Genomic DNA, 18,993 nt, shown 5'->3' with positions numbered 1-18,993 from the left:
TGACCATATCAAAGATGGCTTCAACAAATATGGTGCTCCCTAAGCTGTTGTACATTTGCAAGTGGGGATTCTAGGTGGATCAGACCATGTAGTTGAGCATTGTTTGGGTATATTTAACTGATGGATCATGTAAATTTTAACCATCTTGCTTCTCAGAAAAAATGACTTTTACAACCCCTGTCATCATCCACAGTTTTGATTTCTAAGATGTTGACAACATATAATTTGTTTCATCTGAATCCTTGGGGCGAGTTTGAAGAAAATTTAAAGGAAAAGAACCAAAATTGTAGCAGGGGAAATGAAAATGGCAGTGGAAGTTTTGCATCATAATTTGTTAGATAATTTAACTAGCACTTACACAGTGGTTTAGTTTAAAAATGCATTTCACTGAAGTTTCAAATCAAAGGCTTAGAAATGACTTTGACATCAATCTCGTGTAGGCAAGATTTTAATTTAATTAAAAATTAGGCTACATAACTTCGATATTGTGATCACAAAAAGCTAACAAATACTAAGATGCATTATAAGTAAGCTGAAATATTGTCTCTTATGTTAATTAGGTTTCTGGATTATCCCAGAACATGTGTATTAAGTTTTATTGAAATCTAATAATTTGGCTCATTCATACAAATCACATATTCTGATGGAGTTCAACTCTAGATTAGCTTGGTCTCGACTTTTATGAGAACACCTATGTTCCAAATGATTAAGCAAATTAGATATTCAATATCCACAGATTTCCACAAAAAAACTAACCAGATCTGTGAAGTGACCCAGAGCACCGATGTGCAATGGTTCATGTGATACCAGCGAAACATGTAAATTAGGTAATTAATATTCATGTATTTCAACCAATAAAAACAACGAAAGCTGCTCATTATCCCAGAAGATCTATGTACAAGTTTCATTGAAATTGGAATTCTTGAGATATCAGTGGAATATCCACGCATACAGACCAGGTAATCGCAAAGACTAATATCAACAAGTCATTGTCAATGACACGTCCCCGTTCCGTTCATATTTGAGTGACATATACATCCAAAGCAGATCATGACCGAAATGCACCTGCATATGTACAACACATTGTACTAAATCTGAACAAAATCCATCCATGCATGACTGAGATCTGGTTCCGGAATTGTGAAAATACGTGATTTTAATGCATTTTCGGTCTTAAAATGGCCATCATTCAGCTATTGTTAAGCGGATCATGAAACAAATGCACATATCTATTTGTGACATGATGCACCATGTGTGTGTGAAGTTTGAACTTGATCAATCCAGACATGTCTTGGATACGGATCCAGAACTGAATTCTTTAAGAAAATGGCCGCCAGTCGGCCATTTCGAACTTGATCCGAAAAAAAAAATGACGTGCATCAAGGTCCTATTATGTTTAATGTAAGTACCGAATTTGAACAAAATCCGTCCATGCATAACTGAGATCCGGGTTCGGAATGGTGAAAATGTGCGATTTCAATGCATTTTCGGCCTTAAAGCGGCCGCCATTTGGCTATCGTTAATGGGATCATGAAACAAATGCACATACATATTTGTGACATGATGTACCTTGTGTGTGTGAAGTTTGAACTTGATCAATCCAGACATGTCTCGGATACGGATCCAGAACTGAATTCTTTAAAACAAAATGGCCGCCAGTCGGCCATTTCGAACTTGATCTGAAAAAAAAAATGACGTGCATCAAGGTCCTATTATGTTTAATGTATGTACCAAATTTGAATGAAATCCGTCCATGCATAACTGAGATCTGGGTTCGGAATGGTGAAAATGTGCGATTTCAATGCATTTTCGGCCTTAAAGCGGCCGCCATTTGGCTATCGTTAATGGGATCATGAAACAAATGCACATACATATTTGTGACATGATGTACCTTGTGTGTGTGAAGTTTGAACTTGATCAATCCAGACATGTCTCAGATACGGATCCAGAACTGAATTCTTTAAAACAAAATGGCCGCCAGTCGGCCATTTCGAACTTGATCCGAAAAAAAAAATGACGTGCATCAAGGTCCTATTATGTTTAATGTATGTACCAAATTTGAACGAAATCCGTCCATGCATAACTGAGATCCGGGTCCGGAATGGTGAAAATGTGCCATTTTGATGCATTTTCGGCCTTAAAATGGCCGCTATTCGGCTATCGTTAATCGGATCATGAAAAAAATGCATGTGCATATGTCCCATATAATGTGTGATGTATGAGTGAAGTTTGAACATAATCGGTCCATGCATGTTCGAGATACAGGTGATCACGGACGCACGGACGCACGGACGCACGGACGCACGGACGCACACAGGGCAAAACATAAGTCCCCGTTTTCGGACTCCGTCCGAACGGGGACTAAAAACATCAAAATTAAAAATACTGATTAAAAAAAGAACCCTGCATATATCATCATTATCATACAATGATTAATTTGACTGAGGTCACCTCAAGCCACTAAACATAATTTTATTTTCATAAAAATAATGAATTATTATAACCATGACATCATGGCTTCAAATCAACACGCCACATAATACTGAATCCTTATTTACGTGTTCTTCATTTTGTTCTTGTTGCACACAGCCAGACATTTGGTAATTTCCAGTGCTGATTTGACAGTTCAAAATCGATGGGAATATGCCAACTTTTCCCATCAGTTTGTAATCTGGTGTCATGCAGCAGTGGACGCTGTAAAAAAAAAAGTTTTGCAATTATTCACTTCATATTTGTTGAAGGAGTACCCTATACTGTGTTTGCTCTTTTAAAAGTATGTGTAATAGAAGAGCACATGAACTAAAAATTTAATCATTATTGATGTCTTTGATGTGAATTCATGTACTAACAGTATGTTTTACAGTGCTAAAATCAAAGGTAGATACAGACGTAAGGGTGTATGTATCGGTAATTATGGTGACGTGCTGAAAACATCTCACTAATTAAAGGAATCATGGGATAAACATCTAAAAACAGAAGGTTGCTACATAGATAGCCATTTACATTTAAATCCATGCAGCATTCAGTGCCATGGACAGCTAGGTATTAGATGTAAATGGTTTGTCTCTAGTTCAGTTTGTTAATCTCTTATAGAGTCCCATGTACATAACATTAACATTGATCATTTTTGTTTCTATGAGTACGTAGTACTGTGTCAAATCTCTATTGCTCCGTTATTCAAAGGGTGAAGTGAGCATTAGAATAAATTGACAGGCTCAATCACCTATCAAATTAATTTATCAATGCAAAACATTGAATCAGACTGGAGAGTCACTAATCTCGGTAACACATAATGGACATTGAGGGGAAGTTGATTAGCATGAATAGGTGATCTCTCTTATTGGGTAAAAGACGTGGATTGAACGTCTGCCGCGAAAATCGAACAATTTGATTTTGAACTTGAATTTCTTTTTTTATAGCTCAAAGTCAAAAGGCAGGGAATATTGCATTTAGATATCCTTACTTCATTGAAATTGACCATCATTAAATGTGTACAGCACATTATTAAGCGTGGAAATATCCCCTAAAATACTTTCGCATTAGTCAAATCCCATGTTTTGATTGTTGACGGAAAGTGGTCCATTGTTACAAATGTTACAGAGCTGACACCCCTTTTCCAATTGATTTTGGTATGACCATGAAGGCTTTCAGCAGTTATCCTTTGGTTATTTTTTCTTATTGATCTCGTTTTGTTTGTGGAAGATTTTAGCAGGTGATGTTCTGAATTTAGAATAGTTACAAGAAATTGAGATATACATGTATAGGTATACACCAGTGTCATTGTTTGCTTGATAAATTCGGTGACAAAAATAACAGAATTACATGTGTTTCCAAATGTTCAGTCACAAATTGGAGCCCATCATAACATTGATCGAACCCAATTTCATAAATTTAACCCCATCATCACAATGCTCAGACCCAATTTCATAAATTGAACCCCAAAACATCGTTGATCAGACAAAATTTCATAAATTGAAGCCCATCATCACAGTGCTAAGAAACCAGTTTCATAAATTGAACCCCATGATCTCTTTGCTTAGATTTAATTTTATAAACTGAAGCCCACCATTTCGTTGATCAAACCCAATTTCATAAATTGAACCCCATCATCACATTCCTCAGACCCAGTTCCATAAATTGAACCCCATGATTGCTTTGCTTAGATCCAATTTTATAAACTGACACCCACCATTTCATTGACCAGATGCAATTTCATAAATTGAACCCCATGATCGCTTTGCTTAGATCCAATTTTATAAACTGAAGCCCACCATTTCGTTGATCAAACCCAATTTCATAAATTGAACCCCATCATCGCATTACTCAGACCCAATGTTGTATTTGTCATCATAGGGTAGAACAACTGCTCAGATCATTGAAAAACACATTTTCCGTTGTTATGGAATTGTTAATAATTTAATCTCTAGAGTAAATAAAGGGACACTGTCATAACGTCCAACATTCTAGCATCCTGAAAATATAGCTACCGCTATATTGCTTAAAAATTCTTAAATTTCGATCTAATTTATAATTTAAATTTTTTGTGAAACTACCATTTTCAATCCGCCAAAATAAAATCCAGCAGAAATAATTCCCCTCAATGAAAATAAAATATATGTATTAAACTTAGATTGTGTATGTTTTATGGGTAACTGTTTACGCTAAAAATTCATATTAATTCAATCAATTTAAAACAATATTGTATGATTGAGCATACATGTAGCTTAGTATGGTCCCCAATTTTGATCTGAAAATTTTAAATTTACAAGGTAGTAAGTATCGGGGGCAACCTGATTAAAATCCGATGTAGGTATGAGGCTCCTTTTTTTTTTTTTTTTTATAACCCTTTATATTATATTTATTTGTATTTTAGTTTGATTATGTCGATTTTTTTTTGGTTTTTCTTGCCGTTAATCAGTTCTTAGAAAATTGTGTCCCAGTCGCCTCTAACTCTGGCGCATATGCAAAATCAGACAGCTATTTTTGTAAGCCGCACTATGATTGGTCCACAAAACTCGTCGAAAACTGATCTCGTTGTACGAGATTTGTATAGGCATTGAGTCAGATGTAGTTAGAGGCGACTGGGACAAAATTTTCTAAGAACTGATTAACGGCAAGAAAAACCAAAAAAATCGACATATTCAAACTAAATTTGAGCCTCATACCTACATCGGATTTTAATCAGATTGGTATCGGGGGTATCATATTTTAGAATACATTTCCATAAACATGCTAACTAGTATAAAATGTTATATGCGACTAAAAGATTAAATTGATTACAATTTTAATATTCTGTTTTTTTTCCACAGTACCACAAAGTAGGTATTCAACTGACACACATTTTATTTAATGTTCATATGTAATAGGTCACTGTTTTTTTGTTTTTTTCACGCAGTGACCACGAAGTGACATGTCAAGTACTGGTGTCATCTGTTGTCATCGTTGAATAGTCGTCACACGGATTAGCAACAGCTGTGAATAAACAAACCATGACACAAAATAAGTACTACCAGTACTGATACAATGTAATATAATCTTATTGGTTTAGGCATTTTAATATTTTGTAATGCTAACGATTGCACCCTATACTGATTGAATGTCAGTCAAGCTCAGTGAATTCCCGATTTTCATTCCAGTATGTGGGAAACTTCATATTTTAATGCCATTTTTTTTCCAGCAAAAATGTTGGTGCAATTTTTCCCCGATTTCATTTTAATTTTTCTAAAATTTAGTTGTTAATTTTGAACAAAATGGACATAATTTCTGGTTGATTATGTAGGACATTTTTTTATCTGGTATATTTCGTGAAAATTAATTTCATGGTTTAACATAAAAAACACCTGTGAATCAATGCATCACAGACTGGAAAAAACATTTATCTAAATTAATATTTAATGTTATTACTGTTTGAAATCCATTGCTTTGCTATTGTAAGCTTATGTCATATTTTATAGAAATAGTTTCCTAAAATGCATGAACTTCTGGTGATGGGACCTGTGCAGTGGAAAAAATAGATGGCTATATCAACCTTATTTTTATTTAAATTTTAATTTCAAATAACAAACTATGCCATCTATGGGCTGTGACTTCAAGGTCATTTTACTGTTGTTATCCTCTTTCTCACCAAAAAGATTTAAAAAAAAAATTACCAGTAGTACTGTATAATCTGTGTTACAATGCAACAGAGGCGATGCGGCTTCTATTAGAGCATCTAAACATATGAGAAATGGTGAATTTTTAGTTCTAAAATATTCAAAAAGAATGGGTGCGACTTCTATGAGGGATGCATCTTTTAATACAGATTTTACGGTTGTACTTGTCATTGGTGCTGGGACTAATCTATTTGGTTTCAAAACCAAATTTTGACATTTTTTGATCAATATTTATAAATTTCATCTTCTGTCAGCTAGATGCAAAATTGATTTTGCAAATGTTATAATATGTTAATTAAAGTTGTTAGTATGCATGAATTCATGTCAGAACACTAGATTTGTTTGCAAATTAACCTCAGAAGGTGGAACATAATTTGTGCATTGACACAACATCAATGACAATTCATTCCTCCTGACCACATCTATTTTTATTCATTTATATCTAATTAATACCGATACATACCTGAAATAATGGGGGTTTATTTTTTCTGATTTTCTCTGGTACAAACTGGTGACTTCTCTGCCATCTAACAAAGTATGCATGCGTCTGTTTGTCCAACAAAGCTTTGTGGTCCCTCATCATATCACGACTTACGTACACAGCATTGTTTCCACTATGTAAAGTTGCATACAGTAGGAAGGGATCATCGTGAGAACTTAAATAAATCAAAGAAAGCTTAGAAAGAACTCCCATGTGCTGAGAGTATTGGAAACACATTAAATATAATTCGAAATTACTTAGCTGAAAACTAATTATGCAAATCAGAAAATTAATATGACCAGATTTGAGTGTAAAACTAATGAGGTCTGCGCAATGTAACAGAAAATCTATGTCTCCAAGTTTAATTGAAATGTGATTAGAACCAAAAAATTATGAATTATTATGCTTATTAGGGAATTAATATGAACAGATTTTTACCCCAAACTAATTAGGTTTGTACATTGTCCTAGAGCATCTTTGTACTAAGTTTCATTGAAATGGAATAATTAGTACCGTGAAAACTCCAAAATTTCGACCCCTCTAAAAATTCGATCGCCTATTTATTTGCCGGGTTTCGGTGTTTTATTTACCTCCAAATTTTCGACTCCACTAAAAATTGCCGACTCATTCTTATTCGAAAATTGCGACCAGTTTTAGTTTTCCCCCAAACGAAAAAAAACCCGATGTGAGCGTTCAAACGGGACCTTCCTCGAAGGCATGAATCCGGGTTTCTGATTGACTGAGAGATTTTTATTTTATTGGTAACGAAAATATATTCTAAATAAACGAAGTTTCAAATAAAAACGAACACAAAAATCTCGGCATGCTGCGTTTCTGAATTGTTGATTATTACTGTACTCAGTAGTGATTATAATAATGTACACAAAATAAATTTGTTGAATGGTTATGAAATACAAATAAAAGTCAACTTAGTTTCATCGTAAGCGAATGATTCCGGTCTCGTATAAACGTTTGATGCTGTAGGATATCCGCCATGTTCTCTTAGGTCAAATAGGTCAAATCGCTAATTAACCAATCAAAAAGCTGGATGATGCCAACGTGTTCAAATTACCATAGCTTATTTAAATATGTTAATGTTATTGAACGCAATGCAAAAGAGATTGATGTTGTAGTACGATATTTTGGCTTGGATTTAGATGCGAAAACGACATGATTTTTTTTAAATAAAAAAATTAGTTGTTTTTAAAAAATTAACTGGTCATCTGAAGAATAATTTAACATTGTTCACAGTGATAACAGCTCATTCTCGAAAGGAAGCTTACCCGCTCACGCTAGTCACGATAAAAATCATACACGTGTACTCTTGAATAGACAGACGCCAATGACTACGGTAAAACTTACTCTATTTTAGCCGGCAGGATTGATTGAAATGTCCGAAAAATGACGCCAAAATACACCTTAAAAGTCCCATTTTATTTTCTTAAATCCCATTTTATTTTTTAATCCAAGGGCGAATTTACGGCAGAATTTGGTCCCTCAAGTAAGGGACACGTGAGCTTTGATTCTAACCGGATACATTGCACTGGGTCGGGGAGATAGTTTGCTAAACTTCCATGTATCTTTTGTCCAATGGGTACCTGTACTTCGAACATTCGCAAGTTTTCCTAGGTAGTGCGAGACAGCTTTGTCTTTTGACCTATTAGTTTTGTGCTGACCTCTTCTCCGCGTCTTGATGTTTTGTTTTGCTTGTCATAATACTCACTGATTGATGACTTTGTTTAGATTTTGAGTTACAACTCGGCCACGACCTTTGCTTTTACCGTGAAACATGGGGAAGTTTACGTCAATTGACGGACATTGCATTTTTTAAAAACTAATGAAGCACACTGTCTATCATCCCCATTTTTTCATTTGCTGATTTCTATTCTGAAAAATTCGACCGTCCGAAAATGCACCTTAATTTTGACTAAAAACATGTCACATTTCTAACACCAATTATTTAAAACCGGTCGAAATTTTGGAGTTTTTACGGTACTTTAGATATCAGTGTGAAAGCTTAAAATTGGTTAATTATGCAAATTAGGTAATTAATATGTACAGATTTTAACCCACAATTATTCAGGTCTGTCTATTGTCCTACAGCATCCATGTACATTCATTGATATGTGATGTATAGTACCTGAGATATCAGTGTGAAAGTTGGTTAATTATGCAAATTAGGTGATTAATATGCACAAATATTTACCGGAAACTAATTGGGTCTGCATAATTCTAGATTCATTGAAATGTGATGATTAGTACTTTAGATATCAGTAGAAAAGCTGAAAATTAATTATGCAAATTAGGTAATTAATATGCACAATTATTTACCCTAAAACTAATCAGGTCTCTGCATAGTCCTAAAGGATCTATGTACCAAGTTTCATTGAAATGCGATGATTAGTACTTGAGATACCCGTGGAAAAGCTGAAAATTAACTAATTATGCAAATTAGGTGATTAATATGCACAAATATTTATCGAAAACAATCAATCTCTGCATAGTCCTTGAGTATGTAAGTACCAAGTTTCATTGAAATGTAATGCTAACTACTTATATCAAATGCTGAAAATTAATTAATTATGCAAATTAGGTAATTAATATGTACTGATATTACCATAAAAACTATCAGGTCTGTGCAGTGTCGTATGACATCTATGTACCAAGTTTCATTGAAATGTGATGATTAGTACTTGAGATATCAGTGGAAAAACCGAAAATTGACTAATCATTATGCAAATTAGGTAATTAGTATCCACGGATTATTACCAAAAACTAATCAAAACCTAGCATTAGTTCAGAGCATCTATTTACCAAGTTTCATCAAAATCCAATGAGTGGTTGTTTAGATATCAGTGGAACAGTCATGGAACCACTAAAAAATAGCTAATTATCATGCAAATTAGGTAATTAATATGCACGGATTTTTACCAAAAATTAATCAAATCTGAGCATATGTTCAGAGCATCTATGTACCAAGTTTCATCAAAATCCAATGAGTGGTTCTTTAGATATCAGTGGAACAGTCATAGAACAGCTAAAAATTAGCTAATTATCATGCAAATTAGGTAATTAACGAGCATGGATTTTTACCAAAACCTAATCAAATCTGCGCATTGGCCCAGAGCATCTATGCACCAAGTTTCATCAAAAACCGATGTATGGTTCTTGAGATAGCAGTGGAACAGTCGGACACACATACACACATACACACACACATACACACATACACACATACACACATACACACATACAGACACACTAACTGCAAAGACTCCCATTTTGTGCTTCGCACATGGGAGTCAAAAATACACAAGTTGAGAATCATCTGTGCTCGGAATGCAAAAATCAACCTTTATCAGTGTTCACAAAATTAATCTGCCTAATATTTTCACAAATTTTAATCTTGATCTTCAGCTTGATCTAGAAATTATGACAAAATGAACAAAGGAAATATAGAAAAGTTTATAAAAATGCTGCCCCAAACTTTTGATGGCAAAATTATTATAATGGCATACAACAGATATGAGTGATGTATTCTCAATTAATTTTTTTTATTGCTGGTTAATCCTTCCAGTGATTACAATCGATTAAATCCTCATTTCGTCTGCAAAAATCTGTCAATGACCCCTAAAATCCAGCTTTGGATTTTTTATGGGAAATCTTAAGAACAAAATTCTGAAATAGAATATACAAGACCCTCTAATTAAATAAAGTGAAGCAGCCTCGAGTGATTACATTAATGACAATGCATCGTCTCCATTTGGCTTTACCGGTAGTCAATCTCAATGTAAGTCATAATTCACATGAGCATATACATGTTTATCAAAGGGCTGCATGTATCATCTGTATTTCAATTTCAATACCGTATGTCTGGAAGTGTATAGATATAGTGAGTATAATCAGGCATACAGACAGGAAAACTAGCATGGTACTATAAAAAACAAAATGGTTTCCAGGTAGCCATTAATTTATTTCTGAATCTCAAAAAATCTCATATGCCGTGCACCTGTAATTCAATATACATGATAATGATAGAAACTTTGAATGAAATTAATCTGGTCAGTATAAAACAGTAAACAATGACTACATTGGTCAGAGGGTAATGAAAATAGATGTGCATATGTAAGTTATCATACATGGTCTTTGTGGTAAGTTTGATGAAAGATCTGTCAAAGCATGTCTGAGAAATGGCTCCAGACCAGAACACTGGATAGGCCCCATTTTGATGACCAAAAAAAAAACTACCATAAAAAGGTTATCCCATTTGGCGATTAAACACCATGACCTTTGGTGCAGGCTAGTGGAAAGTGTTATGTATATAAAACAATATGCAAATGCAGCTTTACAGCTTTTTCTTGTATCATTTATACACAATTTTAAATATTCATTCCTTTGAAATATTTGTTCGGAATATAATACCACCAGTGGTATACATGTATATATTGCCAATATGAATTTGTACTAAAAAATAATCACATGTTGCCTATAGTATCTGATTATTGAATCTCATCTGATTTTAAATTATTTTTAGTAATATGCAAATTAGGATAATTAACTAGCAAAAGCTGTACCAAAATTCATATAAAGTCAAAATTGCTTTCATTTTTTCTATGCATTCAGGAGAATTTATTTTTACGTTTTGAAGTATCTGTGATTGAGGGATGTGAAAGTACAACTCACACATTATCAGTAAAAAAACAGTCAGCAATTTCCTTAATCCATGTCATATTATAGGCCTGCCAATCTCCTCTATAACTCAGCATATGTCTCCTACCAATTACCAACACTCGTTTTCTTAATTGTTCAGCAAAATATACAACCACTTGTCTGAGCTGAAAACAATTTAAATATTTTGTTAATTAAATAGTAAATAAAATTCAAGTAAGTCAGTCATTTTGAATCAGAACTTGAAACAAATTACATGATGTATAATGTAGTTGTAAAGTTTGATTGCAATCAGTCAATGTGTGTGAGAGATATGGCTCTAGAACAGCATTTGCATTCGGCCATTTTGAATCAGATCTGAAAAAAAACAGTATAGTCCCATTATATATATCTATATATATGTTCGTTGTATGTACCAAAATGGACAATAGCTGTCCATATAAACCAAGATCTGAGTCTGGAATGGTAGAAATGCTTGATTTTGATGAATTTTAACATTAAAATGGTTGCCATTCCTGATGGTCAAAAAATCAGGACAAGATGTATGATGTATGTTTGAACATGATCAGTCAAGGAATGTCAGAGATATGGCTCTGAAACAGCATTTGTGAAAAATCTGATCAGAAAAACAAAATGACATTCATGAAGATCTTATTATTTATAACAAAATCCATTCATACACTATTGAGATCCAGCACTGGAATCACTGAAATGCTTGATTTTAATGAATTTTAAGTATGAAAATGGCTACCATTCGACCATCTTGAATCAGATCGTGAAATGAATTGACGTGGGTATGTACCATAAGATGTATGATGTATGTGTCAAGTTTGAATGTGATTGGGATTTGGCCCATGCATGTCTGAAATAGAGGTGGGCATGTACAAATGAACAGCCAGACTAACAAAGGCTCATACTGAGGATATGATGATATCTCCATTTATAAACATAGACAAAAATTACTAGGTAGAAAAAAGTTTAACAATTTTAAAAAGAATATTTAAGTAGTTTGTTGACATTTAGGAAGGGAACAGAGTTAACATAAACAAGACTAAAATAAACACAATTTTTATCAAACATCAGTTACTATTTATAACATATATTCAAATCAAACTTGGTCAATATATATATATATATGAATGAATACAATAGTTTCAAGTCAGAGAGAACACAAGAATGGTGAACAATAACGACGATAATTACGCTGATAGAATTTGTGTAACTTCTATACCTTTCATCATTTTCATTTCAGGCTAGACGAAAATGTTAAAAATAATGATAAAAAAAAACTGAAATTTACCAACAAATTATTTATTATTATTTTATACAAGTTGTCAAGGATGAATATAACTGTAGCCTCAATACCATGGCAACCATCATTTGTATATTTTTCAAATTCTCATATCTATGGCAATTTAAACAAGACATATACATTGACCAATTTTCTACAACATTGGCACAAAAAATACATAAAATTTAATGAAATATTTGCTGCCAATAAACTGCTGTCTCTTACCATACACCATATGGCACTGTGTGATATTGTTGTAAAACATGCCATTAGGACAGATACATGAGTGATTAATGGCAGAATTAGAGATTTAGAAATTATGTTTCATGGCAAATAACTCCAGGGATGTGGTGATAAAATTCTGATGAATTCATAGTTGAAAGAAGTAACAAGGAGTAATTGGAAATGAATATCATTGCAACAGACAAGTGTTGATTTCCTTGGTTTCTATGTTTTTATGTTTCTATGGAGAGGAGGGCGGTATTTAAACAAAAACATCCGTTGTCTTTGTTTTTCATGAGTTTAATTTCATAAAGGCAATTTAGCCAAAATTACAACTAAATTTAACATAGCACAACTATTACAACCTTGCACATCGAGAATCTAGATATTATATTAAGGTAGCGGGACTATTATTTGCATACTTGTTTTCATCTTCTAATTGTGACTAAATGACTACAAATAGACCCGGGAAAGTATATATTTTTAGAATCGCCAGACTTCAAGCTTTTCACAAGTGTATTTTGCATGCCCGTATCTGCATTCTACGACGCGTTACTCAATCAAAGGTGAAAAATTACTTTTTCTGTAAGAAAAATAATTACGCATTTATGCTGGCGGTAAGAAGTATTTTTTTCACTTTTCCTAGTTGTTCAATAGTCCGGTAAATTGAATGTGTCTGGTCAGTTTTATTCAAGCAACGCGTTTTAAAAAATAGTGTGCTGAATTCACAACTATTACAACCTTGCACATCGAGAATCTAGATATTATATTAAGGTAGCGGGACTATTATTTGCATACTTGTTTTCATCTTCTAATTGTGACTAAATGACTACAAATAGACCCGGGAAAGTATATATTTTTAGAATCGCCAGACTTCAAGCCTTTCACAAGTGTATTTTGCATGCCCGTATCTGCATTCTACGACGCGTTACTCAATCAAAGGTGAAAAATTACTTTTTCTGTAAGAAAAATAATTACGCATTTATGCTGGCGGTAAGAAGTATTTTTTTCACTTTTCCTAGTTGTTCAATAGTCCGGTAAATTGAATGTGTCTGGTCAGTTTTATTCAAGCAACGCGTTTTAAAAAATAGTGTGCTGAATTTCAATTACTGTTTTAGTCGCATTGCCCCCAACTCAAACCACAACTCGTTGGTAAATAATCGATGAAATAGTTTGTCTGGACACATTCAAGTTCCTCTCATTGTCACCTTAAAGCTGTGAAAATTTGGTGTTAATCCGACGACAATAAGTATACGTTATTTTTTGTTAAAGACCTTGTATTTTGAAAAACATAAACTCCTAGAAAACGTCCATGAAGTAACAGCAAAGATTTTCAAGCTTGTTTATCGGCACAATCAATTTGTTTTCCCATCAAGGTCTGTTTTAACATGTGTAGGGACACCCAAATGTGTAAGGCTATTGGAAACCAAAAAAATAAAGGAATGGGATAACTATATTTGGATAAATTCGGCATATGAAAACACCAAAATCAATGATTTTTTTCAGTGGCTGTGTGACCTTGTGTCTGACACATTCATATGCAAATGACTAATCTGTGAAACAAACAGGGGCGGAGACAAACCACTCAAATGTTTGGAAACACTCATTGTGTGTCAGATAGCTACTGATAACACATCCTAACATTGCTTTGTCTTGAGTTTATCTTTGAAACTTATAGGCACACAGATTAAACCTGTGTTGTTGATTTTGGAAAACACTACTGAGGCTGCCTTGCTTTCCTTCAGAAAATCTACATTTTAACCAACTTACATGACATTCTATGTTATGTTGACTTTATCATATGAAAGTTTATAGTGCATTTCATCAATTAATAAATAAATGTGAAAATCGTAATTTTCAACACAAATAATAGTCCCGCTACCTTAATTGACTCTGAGGACATAATTTGAATGGATGCCTGAGTATCTTTATTAATAAGTTTATAATAACATTTTGATAGCTGTTAAGAGCACAAGTTGTATTTTCTATTACAGCTAAATAAGCATGAAAAAATGTTCCCTAAAAAGTAATCTAAATTGGGAACCATACACTGCTGTGCTAAGTTTAGAAAAACATCACCAGATATACAATAACACTGATCATGAGAGGAAGAACATTTTGATTAGAGCCCAGTTAAATTTCAGCACTCATTGGGAGCACCTACTTAAAACTTGCATTGCACAGTTTGAGAACCAAATTTAGCTGCAAAATCTGTTGCAACAGTTTTTAGTGTTTAGCAATGGAGTGATTTGTAAGAGATTTGATTGCTTATAAATGAACTTACTAGGAAAGTTTAAAGGGGCACTTCCAGTTAAGCTTAATCTCACAACAAATTTACTTTCTGGATTAAAATTACAATGGATAACAAAAGATAGATTAACTTTGTAAACAACATAAACAATAGTGTCCCATGATTCATGATTGAGCGGTTCCCCTTTAATGTCAATATGTTTTTCCTTTAATGTTTACTAATGATATTGGTAAGTTAATTTTCATTGTTTTGCATATTATTATGGTATGTACTTACTTGCAGTGACTTGTTTACAAATGGATCAATGTGTGCTACATTTAAACCATCAATAACAACATCATAAGATGGACCATCATTTACATATTCGATGAATGCTTTTAATTCTTGTGGTGATGTTTTCAAATAGACGTCTTTACTCTTGATGACCTGCATAAAATAAATCTGTTAAAAGGGGACATTGCGCAAATAGATAATTTGTTTTCAAATGCTGATGGCATTTGTCTCATTTCACATGTAGAAACAAGTTGATAAGCTGAATGTCTGATCCTGTATCCAGAAATATATCGCCAGGAAATAATTTCAGGGACGACCCAAAAATTCAATGCCAAGATGACTTGTTGTTTGTTTCATCATACAGTTGATAGGGAGTTTGAAGTGTCTAATAAACTACTACTTTTGCACTGAAATTTGAAAATGTCTAACTATCTCTTGGTCAAAAACATCCAGCTACCAATCAGGTTATACCAATAGCACTCCATGCAATGGTTTTATTGACTGAGGTTGCTGTTTGGGTTCACTCTTACATGCTCGCTCCCAATGATGTAACAAACTCACCTGGGTATCAAGTGAAAAATGTTTATTTGTTTTTTTATTCTAACTATGTTGCAAAATTATCTGAAACAATATGTCACTAATTAGAGATTTATTAAATCTCACATAATATACCCTATAAATGCAGCACCTTCCCGTTTATAGTCTGATTACCCACAAATCCCTCTGCCCACTTATTTTACCATGAAATAACATTGTATGGTGAAAATAAAATTAATATCAGACACAGATGCACTTATTTTAAAAAAACTACTGTACCAGTATATGTTGTTTACAATGGCACAAAAATATGTGGCATAAAAAGCCTAATGACTACTACTATTTCCAGATTGTTGTTGCTAATTTTAAATTTTATATACCATTCCCTTTTATATCACAGTCTAGCTTATTCAAATATGTCACTGTCTAAAAAGATTTTTTCCCCATAAGTTCACATATTTTTAAAAATGACTTTTAAAATGTTATTGATTTGTTTTTTTTTGTTTACTACTAAGAGACTTTTCTTGAATAAAATTTAGCGAGTTTTGTATTGCATTTTATATTATTGCGTATTTTTTGTTCTAGGTAAGCCTGTTTTGGTAGATTATCATCTACATGTATAACTAATAAGTTTCTCATACATATGTATTTATGTTTCATTTTCAATATCTTAAAAGATGATATTAGAATCCAACCTTCTCCATTATCTGGTCATGTAACTGTTTAAATTCATTATCTGTTAGCGTCAATGGGTCAAGCTGTTTTCCACAAATACCACATATACCATTCTCATCTAGTCCAGCATATCCAGATCTCCATTTCTCATGTCTTTTACTACATAAGAACAATGAATATTAAAGTTACATATACATAATAAGCAACAAATACTGTAGAATACTTTATTTTCGCTTGGAATTAATTTTCGCTGAAGGAATGATTCAGTGACAATAAAATCCAGTGAATATACCCTTTTTTCTATATTTTACATTCAACTTGTTAAAAATCAGTGAAAATAAACTCCATGCAAAACACTCAAAGTCTTTTAAGCGAAAATTAATTCCAGCTAAAATAAAGTATTTTACAGTATTGGATAAAAACAATGAAACAACAAATCTGAGTGTGTCTTTAAGATGATTTTCAATGACAAGTCCCCATCCATGGCTGAAATGTTTGAATTTGAAGAATTTTTACCACTATAATGACCAGCAGTCGGCCATCTTGAATTGAATCATAAAACAAATGCATGCGCATTTGTATGATATGATGTGTGTCTGAAGTTTGAATGAAATTGCCTCAGGCATGTCTGGGATACATTATGACACAAAATATTGCCACTGTTATATGCACGGTTGTAAGCACTAAAATCTTTCTAGCATTCTATTTTAAAGAAGTTAAGAAATTACCTTGCAGATTGAAATAACTTTGTGAATGATCAATAACTTATGATTACAAATATAAAACTTACTCACGTTTTAAACCACCTTCCTATTTCATCAGCTAGGTCCTTTGATGGAAAGTATGGTTCTTGTCTCATATAATCAAACAATGAATGGACAATTCTTTCACTGTTCTCAATGAACACCCTATCATTAGTGCGGCAATGAAACACTTTTATCATTGTTCGCATGGTGGCATCATCAAAATAAAAATCTTGGCTCCTCATCTCGTCGATTAACTTCTGACCAAGAGCAAATTCCTTATGCAGTAAAGCAGCTGTAACCACAGGCCAGTAGTTGCTACTGGATATCATACTGTAGCTTTTCATCTGTTCCAGAAAATCCAAACTTTTCTTCCACAATTCAGTTTTACAGAATCCTCTAATCAAAACTGAGAGAGTTGGTGCTGGAAGCATGTCATCCATACTTTTCAAAATGTCATATGTTTTGAACATTTCTTCAAAATAGTTATGTTCAACACAAAGAGTTAAGTAATTGTGCAGAATAGCTTCATCCACTGGTACATTTTTAGCTTCCATGAATTTCATAAGAGATTTTGCTTTTTGTAAATGTCCCAGACTGGCTAGCTTCCCCATACTTTCAATAAAAAATCTCTGATATTTGATCCATCTTTGTTCCCAGTCATAAACGGTAAGAAACGAGTCGGTCTCATCCTGAAGCCTGACCCAGGATGACTCCTTCAAATCTTTTGATAGTTGTTTTTTTTGCACTTGGTTTCTCTTTTCATCTATCAACAATTCTCTGCCATCCAACTGCCTTCTTCTCTGTACTCTCACAGATGTATGAATGGAATTTCTGTCTAATCGGCTTAGGGTTGGAGAATGTTTACAATGTGTCAATAAGTATTGCTTCCTGAGTATTGTAAAGAATTGCAAACCTCGACAGAATGTAGAGAAGTTCATAATTCCTATTTTATTTATTTTGGAAATTCAAACCTGAAAACAATCAAACAAGTTTGTTTTGTTGAACCAGTACTGCAGCACAACAAACCCATTTCATCTTTATAAATATTTATAAACTTCAGTTGAATCCAACCAGCCAATCAATAAGTGCAGTTATTCCATTCACCAATAAGAACCACTCACTTCAGTTTTAATCATGAAAAATATAAATATTTATAAAGATGAAGGGAATGAGTTTATTGCACATGGAGTAAAAGAGATTGGAGATTGTCCTTGGTAGAAGGAGAAACAAAATCTGAACACATTTAAAAAAAAAAAAAGTTCTACAAGAAAAATAACAGAAACAAAATATAAAAATAAAACATACACACACAAACAAACAAACACATACAATTTGATAGAGAAAAAAGCTAAAGCACATACAGGAACATAATTCTGGGAATATGCCCCCCAACTGTTTCTTTGGCACAGTCCCTCTTTGGGGGACTGTGTCTATCAACCCCTTAGACTGTCACTCCGCGACCCTTAATAACGAAATGGTCCTTCCCTAGTGTGAACATATTTCGTCTTTAAAATTATTCACCCGCTAAACCGGTACACGATGGAAAAATCATATCAAGAAAAAACTGTTAGGAAATAAACTTACACGATTAAGACTTACACACATGTTCGCGCTGGGTCACGCTTACCGGAAGTATTTAATCCTGACAACTTGGGTTGGCAGTTTGACCTAATTGTGATTATAACAAGCTATTTTAT

General features: G+C 33.4%; 1 protein-coding gene across 1 annotated transcript; it reads right to left on the bottom strand.

The window, feature by feature from the left end:
• Positions 1 to 2,447: 2,447 nt before the first annotated feature.
• On the bottom strand, positions 2,448 to 18,932 carry LOC100377547 (mitochondrial ribonuclease P catalytic subunit-like). Its single transcript, XM_085493069.1, has 7 exons — positions 18,881 to 18,932; positions 17,345 to 18,267; positions 16,571 to 16,709; positions 15,342 to 15,491; positions 11,317 to 11,468; positions 6,616 to 6,808; positions 2,448 to 2,694 (listed from the first exon to the last, which is right to left on the bottom strand). Exons 2-7 carry the CDS (start codon positions 18,232 to 18,234, stop codon positions 2,566 to 2,568), a joined length of 1,653 nt encoding a protein of 550 aa, XP_085349195.1. The 5' UTR covers positions 18,235 to 18,267; positions 18,881 to 18,932; the 3' UTR covers positions 2,448 to 2,565.
• Between the last annotated feature and the right edge of the window lie 61 nt (positions 18,933 to 18,993).

The sequence above is a fragment of the Saccoglossus kowalevskii genome, chromosome 2 (assembly GCF_978046115.1).
Source record: "Saccoglossus kowalevskii chromosome 2, keSacKowa6.1, whole genome shotgun sequence".
NCBI classification, from domain to species: Eukaryota; Metazoa; Hemichordata; class Enteropneusta; family Harrimaniidae; genus Saccoglossus; species Saccoglossus kowalevskii.
Note: the sequence above shows the minus strand (reverse complement) of the source record. Positions and strands in the feature narration are given on the sequence as shown.